The sequence below is a fragment of the Vipera berus genome, assembly GCF_964194415.1.
Source record: "Vipera berus genome assembly, chromosome: 3".
NCBI classification, from domain to species: domain Eukaryota; kingdom Metazoa; phylum Chordata; class Lepidosauria; order Squamata; family Viperidae; genus Vipera; species Vipera berus.
The window spans coordinates 181,290,277-181,310,225 of record NC_138204.1 but is presented as its reverse complement, the minus strand read 5'-3'; the positions used below and the strand labels follow the sequence as shown (position 1 = coordinate 181,310,225).

General features: G+C 35.3%; 1 protein-coding gene across 1 annotated transcript; it reads left to right on the top strand.

The window, feature by feature from the left end:
• Nucleotides 1–12,063: 12,063 nt before the first annotated feature.
• On the top strand, nt 12,064–16,683 carry TCF24 (transcription factor 24; the record flags this gene model as incomplete). The annotated part of the gene is made up of 2 exons (XM_081322788.1): nt 12,064–12,429; nt 16,570–16,683. 2 exons carry the CDS (start codon nt 12,064–12,066, stop codon nt 16,681–16,683), a joined length of 480 nt encoding a protein of 159 aa, XP_081178914.1.
• Nucleotides 16,684–19,949: the final 3,266 nt, after the last annotated feature.

The following is a 19,949-nucleotide window of genomic DNA, read 5'->3' as shown; positions in this document are numbered from 1 at the left end:
ATTAATAAGAGCTTATAGCCAATGACTTGATATGGTACTACTGCCCTGGAAATGGGAAGCTTCCATGGAATTCAGGACCTATATGTTGAGAGTTCTCTGGATTGATTAGACAAAATACAACATACAATGGTCATATTACAAAATACCGTATATTAACTTTTTCCTCTATTCTTAGAATAACAAGGATAGAAAGAGATCATTTTTATTCGAAGTTTGACTTCAAAGTTTGATTTCAGTTAATGCACACAAACATACCTACAGTCCTCTGCCTTGGCCTTACTTTGATATCTGCCTTCAAAGAAGGATGGAATGGAGTCTGTTTCTTCATGGTCTAATTGCTCTATCATAGCTAGATTAACTATCTCCCTGCTGGCGTTAGCAACTGCTGTTTTAAAATCAATGGATGCCTATTTTATACCAAAATTTAATTGCCATTAACTTCTATAAAGGCTTAATCAATTTTCTAATTAACGTATAGCTGGCCACCTCTCCCAGTTAGAAAACCAATATCTTCTTTTGTGTGTCTTTAGATCTCAATTTTGTGCAAGTTGAAACATCTCATGGTATTGCCTTTCTTACATAGTAAGCTGAATGCCAATTCCTTTGTGAGTCACCTTGGAATCTCTTCAGCATCCCAATTTCCAGTTTTGCATACTAGCCATCTATTTTTTTTCTCCTTGACCAATTTCCCTCAACACCACTCATTCTACATACTAATGAATTCATTTTTAAGTACCATATTTGTGTAGCCAAAATTATAACATGTGGACAAAAATATGGTTTTGGGATATATAACTGTAATTTTAAGATTTACAGAAATACACATATTGTAGTAGTTCAAAGAATTAAGTTAGGGAGAACAACTAAACAATGAGAACTAAATAGAATTCTGACTAACTCTTGGTTAATGAGGATCAGAAAAAAATGGAAAGGTATGTGGAAATGTGGATTGTTATGCTGGTTAGTTTGTTGCTAAACTAAAAAAAATTCTGCATTACATGTTATTTTGCTATTGATTTATTTTGCATATTAGTCCATCAAATAATGGAATTAGATCATTAGTTAATAATAATGTTAGTATTATAGCAACCTGAAAAACAACTTGTTCTGTTTCCACTTACCTCAAGAACAAAACCTGAATACCCTATGTTTGTGGAATCTGCTCTATTATCAGCTCTAAACCTATACTTGATTTTATCAGTGTCTTTTAGTATATAAGTATAAACTTCATTTTATTACTTTATTACTTTAATTAATAAAAATGAATTGATACAAGAAGTTCTTGTATTAACTTAAAACCAAATTAGATTAGTCTTACTTTCCTATAGATTGTAATTATGAAAAAGAAAAAGAAAAACATTTCCTAATTGCATTTTCATTGAATGAGAAAAAAATAAGATCTGTATTTTAATGTGAAATTCCCAGCCATCCGTAACTTTATTTCAGTAAAATGCAAACAAAAGAAAAGGCAAGTTGTCTAATAGAACCAATTTTATGTAGTGGTTAAGGCATCAGGCTAGAAACCAGGAGTCTATGAGTTCTAATCTTGCTTTAGTTATGAAGCCATGTAGGAGACTTGGGCCAGTCTCTCCCTCTCAGCCCTGGAAGGTAGGCAATGGCATACCACTTCTGAAATCTTGCCAAGAAAACTGCAGGGGCTAGTCCAGTGAATCATTGGGAATCAACACTGACTCAAAGGCACATACACAAAAAGGTTATTTAATATGACTCACAGATTAATTTATTCTGAATTCATATTGATTTGTATCACAGTCCTCAGTGTACTTTGGAAAAATTTCAATTATTTAAAAGGGACATAATACCAAATAAATGTGTTTAAAAGAATGTACCAGTTGGCTTGAATTTCAAATTATAAGTCCCAAAACTATTCATTTTGAAGGAATTACAGTTGTGGTACTTAAAATTTTATTGTTTGCTATTGAAAACAACATGTACTTTAGGAGGCATTAACATAAGAGCACTGGGTCTTTAGGATCATACTATTTTCACAGTATTCTGCACTTGCAATATGCCTTTTTCCCCTCCAGGTTCCTCCTTAAAAACTACTGCAAGTTTAAACTTTCCATTTTCTTGGCTAGCATAAAGGGTAGCTAATAATTCAGTCCTTATTTTTCTGTCTTGCTAGGACAAAGATTTGATTTATTGTGTTTATGTTATCTCACAATCAAAAATTCATTCCCAGTGCTTCGTTGGCATAACTCTACACCCTGCCTATTTATTTTGAATGTCTCTTCTCATTAATGTCTTTGATCTGTAATTCTCAGCCAACCAAATGTAATTTTTCTTACTGTTAGATATCCTCATAAATATATTTGGTTGTGGAACATTTACATATGTAGACTGACAGGCATCTTAATTAATTTATATTTAGTATTTTTAATTCATTTTTAAATTCTCTAATTTTTTATTGCACTGATGTTCTCAATTTCATTTATCTTGATTTATGCACTTATTATATGTTTTATTGTGAGCCGCCCTGAGTCCTTCAGGAGATAGGGCGGGATATAAATCCCATCAATAATGACAGAATCCTAAATCTTTGTCCTATGAATCCTATAAAATTTGCACAATATTCACTATTCATTCAGATATGAATACGGAATCACTAAAACTGGCTGGCATGTGATTAAATTTACATTCAGTATGAGATTGATGATAGTACTATATTAAATATAGCTAACTCACTATCAGCTATTTTGATACCATTTTTATTTAATTATGGATAAAGAAGTGAAAAGTTCAAGAACCAACAAAAACTATGCCTTTTCAATTTGACAACACAAAGGTCAATATTAGCAAATTCCAAAAATAATCATAGGGAAAAAACACTATTTAACCTCTTGAGTCCAATCTTTAAATTACTTCCCTCCAGCAAAAGGTTACTTACATGTTAACCTAAACAATTTTCCTGAAGAGTAATTTTAATATTGGTATCTAGAGAATACTGCATAAGCATTGTGCAAATGCCTTCCAGGTTTCTATTGGGAAGATGATTAATTCACAGTTCTTTCAACTATTTCCTAGTGGAAAGTGAAATCAAGTGCCAGTTAATGGCTTATTGAAAGCGTCCATTGAGTCTGTTCACATCTTGTTTTGCATGATTAGGATGCCTGGCTAATTGCTAATATTTGAATTTATAGCAAGTGTATCAGAACACTGCATTTACCTCATAGGTGGGACATTAGCTTGCAAAATATCTTTTCCTCTAGATAGAATACTATGAGCGAATGTACAAGTATAATTCTGCTTGAGAGACACTGGCCAAAATAGGCCAAAACTGACTGACAAAACTGACATACTAGGGTTTAGGACTGACCAACAACTTGAGTTCAAAATAGCATATATGATGCAAATCTTGTTTATTAGCAACTCCTTAAAGAAGCTATATGTACTAATATTCAGACCAGAGCTCAGCAGTAGCTCAGTTATCTAACCAGGAATAGGTTTTCTCAAGAGAAGTCTCAAATAGTCTAATCTAAAAAATATAACTTAGATATATTATTACAAACAGAAATGAAGTCATATACATATATATTTGTCATCTGCTATGCCAATAAATCATGACCTGTATGTAGTTTTGTGTTCAGAAATTAAACACTATTTTTTCCTGAAATGATTTATTTTCATCTGTTTTTCTTTTACATCTCAAAAACCTGGCACTTTACAAGGGTGTATATAGACTTTCTATATCCCTGTCCATGTATGTCACAGGAGTCCATGTATGTCCATGAAGTCACAGGAGTTTAGCTTAATCCACTTATTTTAGACATACATGGCAATATGCTATTACGGTAAGTATATTTTGAAGTCTTCACTGGAATCAATGAGATGTAAAAATACTTAATTGGTTGAATTGTGTCAAAGTGTCAATGATTTGAATGACTGCAATACTTGCTTGGTTATTTTAATAACTGTTCTGACATTCCAATAAATATTTAAATAATATATTTTAACTCAATAATCTCATTACTTTAATTTCTGTGCTTATTAGTTTTGCTTATCACTGATTTACTTGCAAACAATTATACTTCATGCAACTGGGATTTTGCTATCCCATTTCAGTGGCTTTTCTTTCATATGAATAGGCCACTCTGGACAATAAATACAATTTTTTATATACTCTAGCATAATTCATCAAAACACAAAGATTAAAAGATTAAAGATGATCTCTAGAAGATACAAATAGAAATATAATTATTTCATTTGTAGCAATGAATATAATACCTTTTCCTATTTTGATACCATGCTAAAGAAACACTTTAAAAAATAGGAACTAAATGGAAGAAAATTATGCTTATAAGAATAAAGTGAATTAACTTTAAATTTCAATTATTTGCTGTGAATATCAAATTTGTATTCTATGATACTAGCACATATATATTATATGCTGTTTATCTGGCCAGCAATAAAGAAGGTGGGTGTTGAATGACAACCTTTTGAAAATTATTCCCAAATGGTTCTTGTGAACATGGTGAAAATATATTGCATTTATTCATAAAATAGCTGAAGGGACGCGGTGGCTCAGTGGGTTAGGACGCTGAGCTTGTCGATCAGAAGGTCGGCAGTTTGGCGGGTCAAATCCCGAGTGCCACATAGCAGAGTGAGCGCCTGTTACTCGTCCCAGCTTCTGCCAACCTAGCAGTTCGAAAGCACGTAAAAATGCAAGTAGAAAAATAGGGACCACTACGGTGGGAAGGTAACAGCATTCCGTGCGCCTTTGGCATCCAGTCATGCCGGCCACATGACCACGGAGACGTCCTCGGACAACTGCTGGCTCTACGGCTTTGAAACGGAGATGAGCACCGGCCCCTAGAGTCGGAAACTAGCACACACGTGCGGGGGAACCTTTATCTTTACCTTTATGCTAAAATAAAAAGAATTGCTTAGTTTTTAAATTTACAAAATTGGAGGTGCATTTTTCTTTAATGTATTGTCTTAACCTTGTTAGATTACTATATACATTTATAAACATGATTTAAAATAGAAAAATGTGACCAGTTAGGTGACCTGGGCTGTTCTTGAAAAACTGTGCAGTTTTTCCTGGATTGTACTTGGATATGTTTTCTCTGGAAAAGGTTCTAATGGTTGAAAAAGTGGAAGGAAAAAGAAGAGGGTGACTAACAGCAAGATGGATGGACTTAGTTACAGTGGTGATGAGTACACCATTCGAAGACCTGAAAGATTAAGTTAAGAATAGACTGTCAAACAAATGATCTATGTCAGGGGTGTCAAACTGCCGGCCCACGGGCCAGATGCGTCATGCCGAAACTGCACCCACCCCATTGCCGGCAATGGAAAAAAAGTTGCGACACATTGTGATACGTCACATGACATTGCGAGTTTGACATCCCTGATCTATGTGGTCACTAGGAGTCAAACACAATTTGATGACACAATCAAACAAACAAAAAGCAGTATGAATTCCAAATGCTGAGGCTTGACAGAATTAGGAAGAAAGCAAGATTTAAATCACTTATATCTTTGATCTATGTAGAAAACTACATGAAGGAATCTTTGAAGGCACTGGGATATAATTTTAATGTGTATAAAAATGATGTGATCTTTTTTAGATTTTCTTTTGTTTTTGTATTTGGAGAAGAAGCAAATAAATGATTTGGTATGCTTCTGTAAAACAGCAAATTTATCATACCACCTTGAGGACTTTGTGTTGAACTCATTACACTCTTATTTTGCTTTGTGAAACTCAACTAAACCTTCAGCTCTACTTCTGATTTCATAATATATTCATTCATTTACAAAATAAGGTAGAAGGCTATTTCAGAAACGCATAGAGTAGTCCTACAGCATAATTTAAAAAATTCCATTTCATGCATCAAAGGGCCAATATGCACACATATAGTGATCAAAATATAAGTTACCATTTGTATGTAGTTCCCCAGTTGCTTCGTGCTATAATAGTCAAAAGCTTTACAAATCTCCCAAAATACTATTGTACTACAGGTAGTCCTCGACTTAAAACAGTTCATTTAGTGACCAAAGTTACAACAGCACTGAAAAAAGTGACATGACTGGTTTTCATACATTGCAGCATCCCTGTGGTCAAGTGATCAAAATTCAGATACTTGGCAAATGACTCACATTTTTGACAGTTGCAGTGTCCCAGGATCATGTGATCAGCTTTGAGACCTTCTGACAAGTAAAGTCAATGAGGAATCCAGATTCATTTAACAACTGTGATTCAGTGCAGTGATTCACCTAACAACTGTGGCAAGAAACATCTTAAAATAGGAAAAAATTCACTTAACTGTCTCACTTAGCAACAGAAATTTTGGGCTCAGATCTCATAAACTGAGGATTACCTGTATAGTATTTTCATTTTCTAAAGATTACAGAGGTTTTTTTCCCATCCCCCTGAAATCTATCCATGAACCCAAAAAGTTTTGTGGGCCTCAGGTTAAGAACATTGATCTGTATTGTTTTCCATTACCTGCTTTTTCTCCAGGATTTTTTTAAAAACAATACTCAGTCATAGGTTTTGATTACCAATTTGGTCTAGTAGTTAAGGACCAGGCTAGAAAGAAGGGATAGTGAGTTCAAATCCCACCTTAGCCAAGAAAGCTAACGGTGGCTTTGGGCCAGTCACTCCGTCAGCCCAACCCATCTTGTGGGGAAAATAGGAGGAAGAAGGTGGGTTGGATATGTTTGTCACCTTATTTGTAAAAATAATAAAGGCAGGATAGAAATAAATAATAAAGTCCATACAAATTAATTCATTAATTAAAATTATAACCTGAGGTATAATGCTACATGCCTACATGTGTACGTTATCATTCTTTTTTAAGGAGAAAACTTACATTTTTTGAATGAAATAGACACTCTATACCAATTCTGTGAAGTTGCATTATGCTACAGTATGGAATTTCAGTGTAAGCTTTATCCAAGGAGAAAAAATATTGTATGCTAGGTATAGGTAGCATCAGTGCTTTTTTTGTAAAAGAAAAAGGTGCCGGAACTCACACATCATACAACCCGCCTTGCCTACCCTACAAGGTTCCATCCAAAAAAAGGTGCTGGAACTCCATTCTGAGCATTCTATGACAAAAAAGCCCTGGGTAGCATAAAGTATTACCTTGACAACAATATCAACATGATTTGCCATTGTATTCTTCCTTTTTTGTAGTTTTGTAGTTTCTTATGTCAAGGATTTCCTGAAGATCTCTTTTCCAATAAGGTGCTTTTTCAGGATTCACCATGTTTGCTAAATGCTGCTACCTGTCGCACCAAAGAAGTTAGTTGTCTCCTTGTTGTAAGACTACTGGATAGCAGGCTACTTTAACAGTGGAACATATATTAGATACAGATTCTATTGACTCATAATTATGTACCTTGCTCCCTCCCCAATTGTGTTGACATCCCTTCTACCATAATGCAAAGTGTTTGTTGCTGCCCGAGGGGCTCCAGTGCAATGCTCATAGAAGAGACTGTTTTGTCAGTCATTCAGTGTTGCAACAAATCTAGAATCCTTCTCTCAGGTACGGTGTGCTTTCTATCTACTCTGTGATGCACTGGGGGTTTAAATGGGAGTGTGTGGGGGAGCTATACATTTATCTGTCTGTTGATTGTGAAATGGCACTCCTTCATCCACCACTGAACCCTGGCAACATGCCTGAAAATGTACGTTGCTGCTGCCAAAGCCCTGCCTGAAGGGACCCATAGCATTTGTTTTCACTAAACCAAGGCCTTTCTGAAGAGAGAAGTGAAGTGGAACACACATGCTAAGTTTTCAAAACTTTATGGGAAGCTAATTTCATCTAGTGCTTGATAAATCTAAATCCTTTCTTTCTACTGTACCTTATTCTACAATGAGATCTGCTTTGCTTTGTCTTTCATGTGCTTAAAGCTGCTGTTACATTGCAACAATAATCACTGCTACTTCACCCAACCAGGCAACCTAGCAGGATCATAGATTCTGTGGTTGTTTCAACTCATTATAATTGAAGTTATAATTAGAAACTAGTTCTGTTCAATAAATGTAGTTAATCAGTGGATAAATAGGAGTGTTAATCCACAGATTATAGCAAAATCAATACGCTCTCCATGTAAAAAATATGTAAGTTTGATTATTAAAAAATCCAACTAATTATAGTTGTACAATTATCAAGCATCTGGAAACATATTTTTGTGTATTCAAAGGCAAGTAGCTATTTGGAATTCTAATACCAATTAATTATTTTCTGCATATATATTCATCTTCGGAAGGAGAGAAGCAAAATCCCCAAACCTTTCTATTGATATTCAAAGGAACTGAAAAAGATTAGCCAGCTAACAACTTTTCACAAATGTTGCGTTGCACCATTAATAAAGAGGTGTACTTAATTTAGCTTTTCCTAAACTGGTATCCTCCAGCTGTATTGGCTGTGAGCGTTCATAATCTTCAAACAGAATAGATGCTGGTCAGATTGTGAGAGTTGAAGTCCAATATATATATTAAATAGACAACTGTCCATTTACAAAGCAGAGGTCTCTGGCTTCAAATATGACAGGATCTATGATGACTTTGAAGCCTCATTGCCTTGGTGGGAAGGTGCATAGCCCATCAAGGCACACTTTTACATTAGTATGTAAAAATTTAATTTTAAAATAGGAACTAATATTAAAACAATCCAGTGTTCCTTAATACAGAGAAGAAAGTTATGTGGAGTGACCTTATTTTTCTGCTTATTCTACTGCCCTGATGTTCAGTTTCAAAGCTCTTGCTCTCTTTTAAGTCTGTATATTAAAACACACCTGGATTCAACTGCCAGAGAAAACCTATTATGGAATGGTTATCTTTCCATTAATTTCATATTCTATAGGCAACATTTATAAAAACATATTATTTCAATTTATGTATTGCTTATATGCAATGGTGTATGATACGCCTAAACCTCATCTTACAGCAGGATGTGAATTACATTGGCCAAGAGATCTTGAGTAGTCCGAAGATGTGGAGGGAGCCTGAGTGGGTCCTTGCCCCATTCTAACCTGTGTTCGCAGGAAGGAGTTCTTAAGATTTTACACTTTTTGCAAGATGCTATGAGGCTCTTATTTTTGCCCACCTGAGCGGTGGACTATCCGTGAAGGCCGGACTACGGTATAAGCTTGTCTGACAAGCCGAAAGACTCCATTGGAAAAGCAATGAGAAACCACTGGGGGTTTCACGACGCCAGGAGAATTGCGTGGATCTGCAACCTGGCAAGTCATTCTAAGGCGATCCGACTCGCCTGTCGCGAAGTGGCGGCTGGGTCTCGGAGGACAGAGCGCGAACGAAGATGGGGGCGCACCGGTTGGCGGCTTTGCGAGGGAGAGCTGGCCAGGAAGGGCAGAGGGCGACGCGAAAGCGGGGGAGGCGTCAGCAAAAGCCGAGCGCTGGTGGGCGCGCTCCCCAACCCTCATAAAAGCCCGGGGCTTCCCCACTCCCGTCGTGGACTAGATCGGCCACGGGAGAGCGGCGGCGCCCTGTCTCCCTTATTTGGGCCCCAGGAGATCAAGTAAGTTCTTTCTGAAGCAACTTTTTAATGCTCTCGCCGTGCTCCCTCACGCTCTTTGGGTAGATACGCGAATTTGGTCGCCCTCTAACTCAGCGTTTCCCAACCTTAGGAACTTGAAGATGCGTGGACTTCAACTCCCAGAATTCCCCAGCCAGCATAGCTGGCTGGGGAATTCTGGGAGTTGAAGTCCACGCATCTTCAAGTTCCTAAGGTTGGGAAACGCTGCTCTAACTCTATAAAACGCCTCCTTTGCGTCGCAGTTGTGCGATCTTGCCAACAGACTTGATCGTTGGCCCTGTCTTTGAGGAATTAAAAGATTCTCCAAATAGTTTGAACTGCAAGTCTTGTGTGGATCCCTCTCATTTCCCTGAACTTTCTTTCCGACCAACCACCGGTTTATTCGCTCGTATCCTGCTATTCCTCTTTGAATTATTTCTAATTCGATATCTTTTGAAGAAAATATTATGCAAGCGAGGCAATCTTAGAGAACTCCCCGGTACAAAAGACAATAAAAATAATTTTAAAGGATTTACTTAGTCATTGTAATGTAACGTGGAGCACTAATACGGTATGGATTTTGACTTGCTCTGTTCATTTACTTTAGAAGTACAGTAGGTTTAAATGCGTCCAGTGACCGTTCTTCTTTAGTAAAACTGCATGTAAATATAATCTTAATTTTTAAAAATACATCGAGAAATTCTAAGTGAAATAGGACTGTGAATTTAAGCGTGAACTTAAACTATCAAATCAGTGTGACTTGATTCCCACTGGTCTCACGTTTTGAATCGAAATGTCAATGTTATACGGGAAATATTTAGGCTGATTGTTCATGTTTTAAACATGTATGTGGAAATAAGCCCCAGAAATATTTTCCAGCTATGTGCAATTCGGATAAATGTGTAAGAATAGTGTTCTACAGCAAAAGCTTTCTTTCTTAGATAAGCTGGTTTTATTTATTTATTTAGTATTCATTCATATACTGTATAAACGAATTCTAAATATCCAATAAATTCATTGACTTGCCTAAATGCAGCTTTAACTGAAACACTCAGTCAATTGTATTACTTATATACAAACCTTTGCGGTAAATAGCTTAATTATAAAATAATTTTAATTTATAGTTTTAATAAGCTAAATGTTAAATACTAAAAATCTCAACTAATGAGTAATTATGCTAATAAATATTTTAAAACAAAAAAGAATTGGATACATTTGAAAACTTAGCAGGCTTTTACAAAAGGCATCATTGTAGAGCATGTATGTTAACTCAGGAAAAAATTCTATTGTTTATTATAATTTATTATTCAATAATTCATTTTAAATTTAGAAACTTGAAACTGAAATCCAGGCAATAAAATCAGAGTTCTCACGCTGACCAGGAAAAATTTCTTAAGAGAGCACTGTTATTTCCAATCCTATCTTCTGTTTACCCCTTTGTGTCTCCTCTCTTCCATTGTTTGATTTCAGAAAAGTATCTTCAGTTGAATGGAAGTCTGTAACTAAGAAAAAGCTTTTTATTAAAGTTAAATAATAAAGTTGGGCAACATATGAATTTAATATACTTTTATTAGTTGCTTGCTAGTTTTGCTAACAAAAACTACTATTGTTAACTATAGAGACTAGATTATAATTTATAAGGCACAGTCCAGATGAATACAGTCCTCAATAAATATAAGATTTACTGAATGCAAATACAAGTTAGATTCAATGTACTTTGTGGTTTGCAGACTGCAAAAGTAAGCATTTTTAGAGAATTCCAAATGATATTCCATTTCTATTTAATCTTTACCTTTTAAAGCCAACATGTATCAATGTTACAGAGGAAAGCAATTCAATAAATGAGTTCACAGTTCAGGCTTATATTCTTGAATATTTATTTGTTTATTTTTAGTATGGTAGAAACATCTAATCTTAAATAATCATCCAAATAAATGGTTGGGATTGGATCTCTTTATTTGTAGAACCATCAGAAAATCCCAGTCTGTAGTTGGGGGAGTACTGGGAAGTAAAAATAAATGCATACAAATATCTAAAAATCCAGGAAAAAATCATTTCCACGTTACTGTAAAAAATGTACTTTACATATCCATAAAGTGATTGGGAGCTGTGCATAGCATGACTTCTTACATTTATTTGAACACTTATTAATATTTCAACACTAATCATTTCTGCTAGACACATTCATTGGGATTCACTTCTTCTGAAAGATAATAGATGTTGGTGCCAAATTTATTTCAAGTTAAGATGCTTAAAAATATGTCCTAATATAATATTTAAATCATTATCTTCTGAAAATGCATTAAAATTGTGAATCAGTTGTTAGAACTATGTGTTGATGATTTTTCAGCTGAATTCTCCTGTCTTAAAAATAAAACTGCAGGGTTGCTGGCACAGAGGTACCACATTAAAAGAATACATTTCAGTATACTGAAAATTGTGATAGAAAGTTCTTAAAAATCAGATAGCAATATAGTTCTAAAAAAGAAAATGTGACAATCCAAGGTATAAACTAGGAATTTGCATCATGTCAGTTGCAGATTTGGCCTTACCAATGGACTATAAAAATGCAACCAAGAACATTAAGGAGGTCAATATTCCAAGCTCAAATGCCTCTCTGCCACCCTCCACATCTGGCACTAACTCCTTAGGACAACAGACTGGGGCAACCTTGGGGAGACCTGCAGCAGCCAACGCGGCCCGAGAGCGTAGCCGAGTGCAGACCCTGCGACATGCCTTCTTAGAGTTACAGAGAACTCTGCCCTCTGTACCACCTGACACAAAGCTCTCCAAGTTGGATGTACTGCTTCTAGCCACCACCTACATTGCCCATCTCACCCGCAGCTTGCAGGATGAAGAAGAATTGCCTGGCAAGGGCTTGGGAACTCTGAGAGGGGATGGCTACCTACACCCTGTTAAGGTAAGCAGGGCAAAAACAAATAATATTTTTTTTCCTAGAAGGTCCAATCATAGCATTGTTTGCAAACCTTTCCATCGTGTAGAAATCTTCAGGAAAAGGGCATACTAATATACAGGGCTTTTTTTCCTCATAGAACGCTCAGAACTGTGTTCCAGCACTTTTTTTTTTTTGCAAAAAAACAAAAACAAAACTCCCTCTATTGGCTTTAGGAGTAGGCAATCTTGGCTCTTTTTTATGACTCATGAACTTCAACTCCCAGAAATCCTGAGCCAGCCATGCTGAGGGGAAAGAGAGAGGTTTCCAAGCTGAGCCATGCTGGCTCAGGAATTCTGGGAGTTGAAATCCTTGAGTCATAAAAGAGCCAAGGTTGCCTACCCTGCACTACAGGAGGACATTAAAATTATTTACAAGGTTACTTCTTTAGGAACTAAACTTTTAGAATCTAAAACAGCTAATTCAAAAAAGCCAACAGGAAAAAACCTCACATTTTTCATCTGCTTCTGTCTTTTGGAAGGTAAAATTAGATAACAAAATAATCTATTCCCTATGTTAGCATCTCTGCAATGAAATCAATAAAGGTAACAGGAAAGAAATGAGAAACATTTTTCTCAATGTGATATGTCTAATTTAGCTGATGCTAGAAAAAATAGTATCTTTTGTACACTCTTGAAAACTGTTTTGAATCTATAACCATCTATTACAACTAAGCCACTTTAAATTAAACAATTCTTAGGAATGAAATATTCTTAATTTGGACTTTACTTTTACTGTTTGGACTGTTGTGTGTTTTGAAAAATAGATTTAGAATCTAGTTATGTTGCACTTCAGTCTTTAAATAATTAACCTAGTATATACATAACGATATATGATACTCTGAGCCGCGGGGGTGCAAAGGACGGGCAGCGACCTTTTTTTTTTAGAAAAAAAGCACTGCTAATATACAAGTACACTAGTCTATACAAGAAAAATTTAGCATTACAGAATCAGCGGAATCGATTAGAACCAACTGAACCACAATTCATTGATGTTATTCCATATGACACTTCAGATAGATACAGCATTAAACCTCTGTGTACCATAACCATTATGCTCAACACTAGGACAAGGTTTTAAGTGACTCCCATTTATTACAAAACAGTTTAAGGCTTATGACTGGCTTGTAAAATGTTTGAGCCAATTATCCCTTTTCCTGGTCTTAATGTCATTAGTCCCACACAAAAAAATAGATTTTGTTGTTTTACACAAGCACTTCGACAGTGGCAATCCCAAACTGGATACTCAATTCAAAAACATGTTATTACAAATTGCCACATTTCCCCCAGGATATGCCCAAATATATCCCATTAGTAATTACCCCTATGTAAAATCCACTGCCCTATGAACCATATTTAGTTCATATTGCAAGTTCAAACTACAAAAGGTCTTCCCCTTGCTACTAGCTCTTTAATAAGTAATTTAATAAATGATATTTATCTTAATTCAAGAAACTACTACTTACAGACCTAGTAATCAAGAATTACCTTAAACCAAACTAAATGGATCTTGATGCAAGTAGTCCTTTCATTATTTGTTTCCAAAACTAACCTTATCTAACAATAATCTTTAATGAGCATGTATACACTTTTTATAAAACTAGTTTTATTGAAATGTACACCAATGATGGGCTTGATATATAATTAGTTACCCATTTGTCCACTAGCAAAAAATAATTTTGAATTGTTTTTTTAAAAAATTCAAATAAATGTCGAGAAACCAGGTGTTGGCCATGACCAGCAGATGTGCCATAAACACAGTCCATTTGATTCTGCATTACAGTAAATATTAGCTACTGCAGGTTTCTGAACTGTATATTTTTATTCAATAGGCTGCTTATTATGTCAGAGGTAAAACTTTGAAAAATATTGTAATTTATTTTAGAGACATCACTGAAATTATAGGAAAAGCAATTTTTCACAATGCATTCTTCACAATGCCACTTTATTTGCAATATGAAGTTCTGTTTAGATATCTTCTACCGGATTATCCCATTTGGCAAGGCAACAGGCAAGATAAACCACAAGAAAAATGGCAAAACTGGATAGCATTGCAATGTTTTTCTAAATTTCTTTGCCATCATTTAGTGGCTTTCTAATTTTCTAAAATTCTGGTTAGCCCCATCATTTATCTTTCTTTCCTGATAAAGCATTCTAGAAACTTTAAAAACTATACCCTTTGGATAGTATTGATTAGTCCTAATCTACTCTATTCTATTCAACTCTGTTCTTTTCAACTAATGTAATCCTTAGTTAACTGTGGCAATTGGGACCTGAATTACCGTTGTTATGCAATGCAATTGACATTGTGCACAATATCACATAACTGCGTCCCTTAGCAATGGCAATTCTGGCTTCTCTATTGACTTTGTTGTTGGAAGTCAACACAGGTCACAAATGGAAATTGTGGGAACCTGGAATATCATCACTGCAAGCCAAGCACCTGGATGGCGATCAAGATTGCAAGAATACTGTAACAGCCAGAACTTTGAGACTATTATTAGTTTGAATAGTCACTGAACAGGACAAATATATTGTGCAGTCCTATGATTTGGATTTATTATCTGTGTTTCTACCAAAAAAGATACAAGGTTAAAATTCTATGCAGATTTTGGGAGGAACACTTTTTTAGTTCAATGAGACTTACTTCTAAATAACTATTCACAAGACCCTATTATATATCCATGATATAGTTGCAATTGAACATTTCCATTAGTTTATTTTATTTTATTTATTTTAATCCCATTTATATCCCGCCCTTCTCCGAAGACTCAGGGCGGCTTACAAGCTTAGCAATAGCCTTCATTCTATGTATATGCCTGCTTATTAGGGCTTTCACACCCCACCCCCAAGCGGCATTATTACAAAGTCAGCTTAATTGCCCCCAACAATCTGGGTCCTCATTTTACCTACCTCGGAAGGATGGAAGGCTGAGTCAACCTTGAGCCTGGTGGGACTCGAACCTGCACTAATTGCAGGCAGCTGGTGTTACTTAAGGAGGCATTAGCCCACTGCTCCACTTCTGTAAAACCAGAAGAACTCACTTTCCCATTTCTTCACAGATAATGAAATTTATTATTTTACATCAGGCCTGGCTAATAGCACTGAGAAGTAAATAGTACCATCAATTATTGCTATTTTAATAAATCTCACTGCTGGAAAATTGTGCTCATTGTATATATATACATATGACATGAGCACTTTGATCCTGTGCTTGGTTATTTCAGATAAACACAACTAGATCAATGGGATTTATATTCTGAGATGTGTATATTAGAAAATAAATCCCATTGACTAAATTGCATTTTTTTCAAAATAGAAAATTTGTAAATGTGTTTACTAATCTCGTATTGGATGTGGTGTACTCTTATGAAAATATCTGTATTTTTAAGAAAATCTGGTATGAAAGCACCCATGGATGAAAACACTAATGCTATTTTTTTCTTTAAGCAGAGTATATGAGCAATAATATCTAATGTAGGACAGTAGATTATGATGATTTAAACCTAATAAATGTAATAAATATGTTGGCCTATTGTTATTTTTTAACTTCTTTCACCAGTTTGCAAATCTTTCGTGGAGATAAGTTGTCAATAATTGTAGACATGTGGCACAATAAAAGTAAATAGGCGTGAGAGCTCAATCTAGATAGGATACCTAGTGAGGTATCAAGATCTCCTTCGTCCTCCATACTAATCTACATAGCTCTCCTTCAGTCTTGCGAAGTGATCCAGACAAGAAACACACCAAGATAAACTACCGATAGCTGTATTATTATTGTAAGGTTTCATTAACAGATCTTGTTTTTACAGCCCAAAAAGCCTAGGGAGTGTCCCTTCTGAGTTTATTCTTGCTTTAAGCTAAGTTATCTCTTATCTAGCTATTCCCCTGGCTGTGGTTTTTCCGTCTCCCAAGGGCATTCCCACATACCATTACACATGCTTACTATTTGCATTGGAATGCAAATAGCAGGTTATAAAGGATGGGAGAAATTATCGTTCCATAACTGATAAATGTATCCCTAAATGAACTGTAATTGCTAATAAAGCTGCTGTTTTCCTGCATTTGTGCAAGCAATACTAATTTATCCTGCATCTTCATCTTCTAGAAATGGCCAATGAGATCACGGCTATACATTGGAGCATCAGGACAGTTTTTGAATCCCTCAGTGCAAACAGAAAATGTAAATCAAGGAGAAGCCTCAACAAATTCTCAAATTTAATCCATTTTTTCTTAAATGCTGTTGTATTTATTATTCCAGATATATTTAAATTGAGTCTCCCAATATCTGTGATATTTCTTCCAATTGACCAGCACCCTTAGATGTTAGACTTGAAATTCAGCATGTTAGTTCAGATTGCTTTCTTCACACCCAGGGACAATGTGTTCATCTCAGTTGTGCAGTATAATTCATTTGTTTCTTACACAGTTATTATTTCTCAAAAGGCAAAATATACTTTTCATTGTGTGGATGTTGCTACTATTGAAATCCATAAGATACCAGCTCATGTAACATCTTGTTTATGAGAACAGATCCTTTTCTTTGTGAAGAAATGGCTGAATGTAATGTAGTGGATAATTTACAGGCATTCTGCGACCTTTGTTGATAATTTATGAAATATGGATTGTTGTACACCAATTCTGAAGAAATTAAATAAGATAAGCAGATAGTTGATTTTTAAGCTAACGTTTAAAAGCTGAGCCACTTACAGTCACCTTGAACTGCAAGATGGGCTGAAATAAATTTGATAAAGAAATAAAATAAATAATGCATCCAAGCTTTGGGGACTTTTAACTAAGAAGAGCTCTGCAGAACTATTTCATGTATTCCAGTGATCTATGTCATGTACTCATAATTTGCCATATGTATCAGAGAACTGTGATAGATTACATAAAGCAATTGTCTTCTCACACAGGTTGTCCTCAACATTTGTCATACTCAAAGGTAAACAAATGAAGTCAGAAATCTAACCTGCAATTGTGTTCAATAATTATTAAGATCTTAGTTCAAGCCGTCAATATTAAAGTAGCTGGTGTTTTAAAGAATTAATCCAAGAAATAACATTGCAAAACTGGATGTATGAATTTTAGATATGAAATTCTATTGATGATATAGTGTCTCAGCAATAAAATGTTGCTTTGAAGAATAAGTTATAACTTTCAGACTTTTAAAAAATATGTCCAAAATTCTTTTTACAAGGTATTGTTATAAACTGTACATCTAATTATTTTTTCATAAATATTTGATCATTTTATTTATACTGTGTATGTAGTCATTTTCAATTTACAATTCATACATCTAATGAAACTGATCTTGAGAAATGTATGCCCTACCTTTCTATCAGTTTGTAGGGTGGCTGAAGATTCTTTTGCTCTTACTATTACAAATCAAGACAGCTCTCACACTAGAGATATTTATTACTTACATGCTGTTTTAGATAAAATTATTTAATTTTCTCTGCTGAAATGTTTGTATGTTAACTAGCAGAAACAAAAGTTATTCCAAAACACAAGTGTGGCATAAAAATAATGTACGCAGCTTTGTAGATTAAATATGGCTATTATACCTATAGTATAATTTGCTATTGGTTGTGTTTATCTGTATCTTGAAATTACCAATTATTTTGGGAAAGAGCTTGTTTCTGCTTCAACATATGTATACTCTATAAATGGTGCTTACCCCAGAATATGAAGCTTGCATATTTGGGTAATTTAATATATTTGCATGTAAGCAACAATAATTACAAGTACAGACAATTTTTCTTATTGTATGAATAAACTATTAGCAAAATTGTGTCTCAAATAATGTTTATTATTATGTACTTTTTAAAACTACCCTGATTTTTTTTTAAATGCAAACGTTTCCTGGGAAGTCAAGAAAATCAAATGAAAGGTTTTTAGGAAATTGTAAATCTTTTAGTAAAATTGGGATTTTGAGTAAATTATCATTATGGATCAAGCCACTTATCATAATTGAAGAATACTCTAGTGAACTGTACATATTCAGCAACTTTTTTTACCAGGTGATTATAAGCAAAGGAAACAAAACTTGTTAAAAAGAGTAGTGCTGTTTTATTTGAATTTCTAACATTGTGACAGCATAATACAAAAGAACAAATGCTGCCCTGTGTATTTTACAGGCCTTGAGAGAAGTCATATCTTTTAGTAATAATCTACCCTTTAGTTGTTCCAACAATTAACTTTAATTTCACCAAAATACGCATAAACATTTCATAGTTAGCGTGTATGCAGAGAAAAAAATAATACTTCTTTATCTGAATGTAGCCATTATTTTACTATCATTTTCTTTCCATTTTATTTTCCCACCCTTCACACACTTCAGCTTTACTCTGGAATGTTCTAAGTCTCTAAAAAACAAACGGAGACTGGGAACTCATATATTAACTCAAAACATATTTAACTCAAGGATATGATATTGTAATTACAAACATCAGCACAAATACATTGCTTACACTATTTAGAATAATTCTCCTAATTCCTAAAAGTTCATGTATGTATTTTGTGTGTGTGTGTGCAGTTATGTCACATTTTTGCATGAGAAAATATAATGGAAATACTCTCTAATGGATGTAATTGTTCTATCCAGTTCAAATTTGCTTTGAAGTGTTTGTATTTATTTTTTTATCCAGTTTATTTTTAAATAATTCAGGTGGCAAACATAACTAATGTTCCTTTCTTATTCTATTTTCCCATAACAATAACCCAATGAGGTGAGTTGGGCTCAGAAAGAGTAACCAGCCTAAAAATCATCCTCGGGGCTTTCATGCCTAAGGAGAATCAGAGCTCAGTCTTCTGTTGCCTCGGTGGGATTCAAATAATTTAATAACTGTTTCTCTGCAGGGGGGGAGGCGGGAGAGTCACTGCCACAAGGCGGGGGGGAGCGGGGAGCTGCCCATTCAACCCGCAACCGCTTACCGTGCCGAAGGGCCCCTGCAGCCAGGCCTACCACACCCCGACACCCATCTCACCTTGCCTGTTCGGTAGTGAGTTCTCCCACTTTCTCCTTCGTTGTCCTCCTTTGAACAGCCCTTCGCTCCCATTGCTGCTTTTTCAGTCCCGGAATTGTGTCTGGAGCCTGTGTAGAGGGTCTTTGGAAACGAAGCCCTAATCGGGTGGGGTGGGAAACATTCCCTTCGCTTTTGGGCTGGCTCCGAAATGGGCTGGAAGGAGCGGCCCGAAGACTCCAATTTGGCTTTGCAACAAGCAAGGGGATTGAAGGAATGCACGCTAGTCTGCCGTCTCAAAAAACCAGGGTTCTTTTTCCCCGTCCTGGATTTTCGCTGCCATACTGTTTAACTTTCTTTAAAGTTTACTTGATGCAGAATGGGAAAACTTTAAAGAAAGTTAAACAGTATGGCAGCGAAAATCCAGCACGGGAAAAAAAACCCTGGTTTTTTGAGACGCCAGATTAGCGTGCATTCACGTGCCTCCAACCCCCTTGTATACTGCAAAGCCAGACTGCAGCAA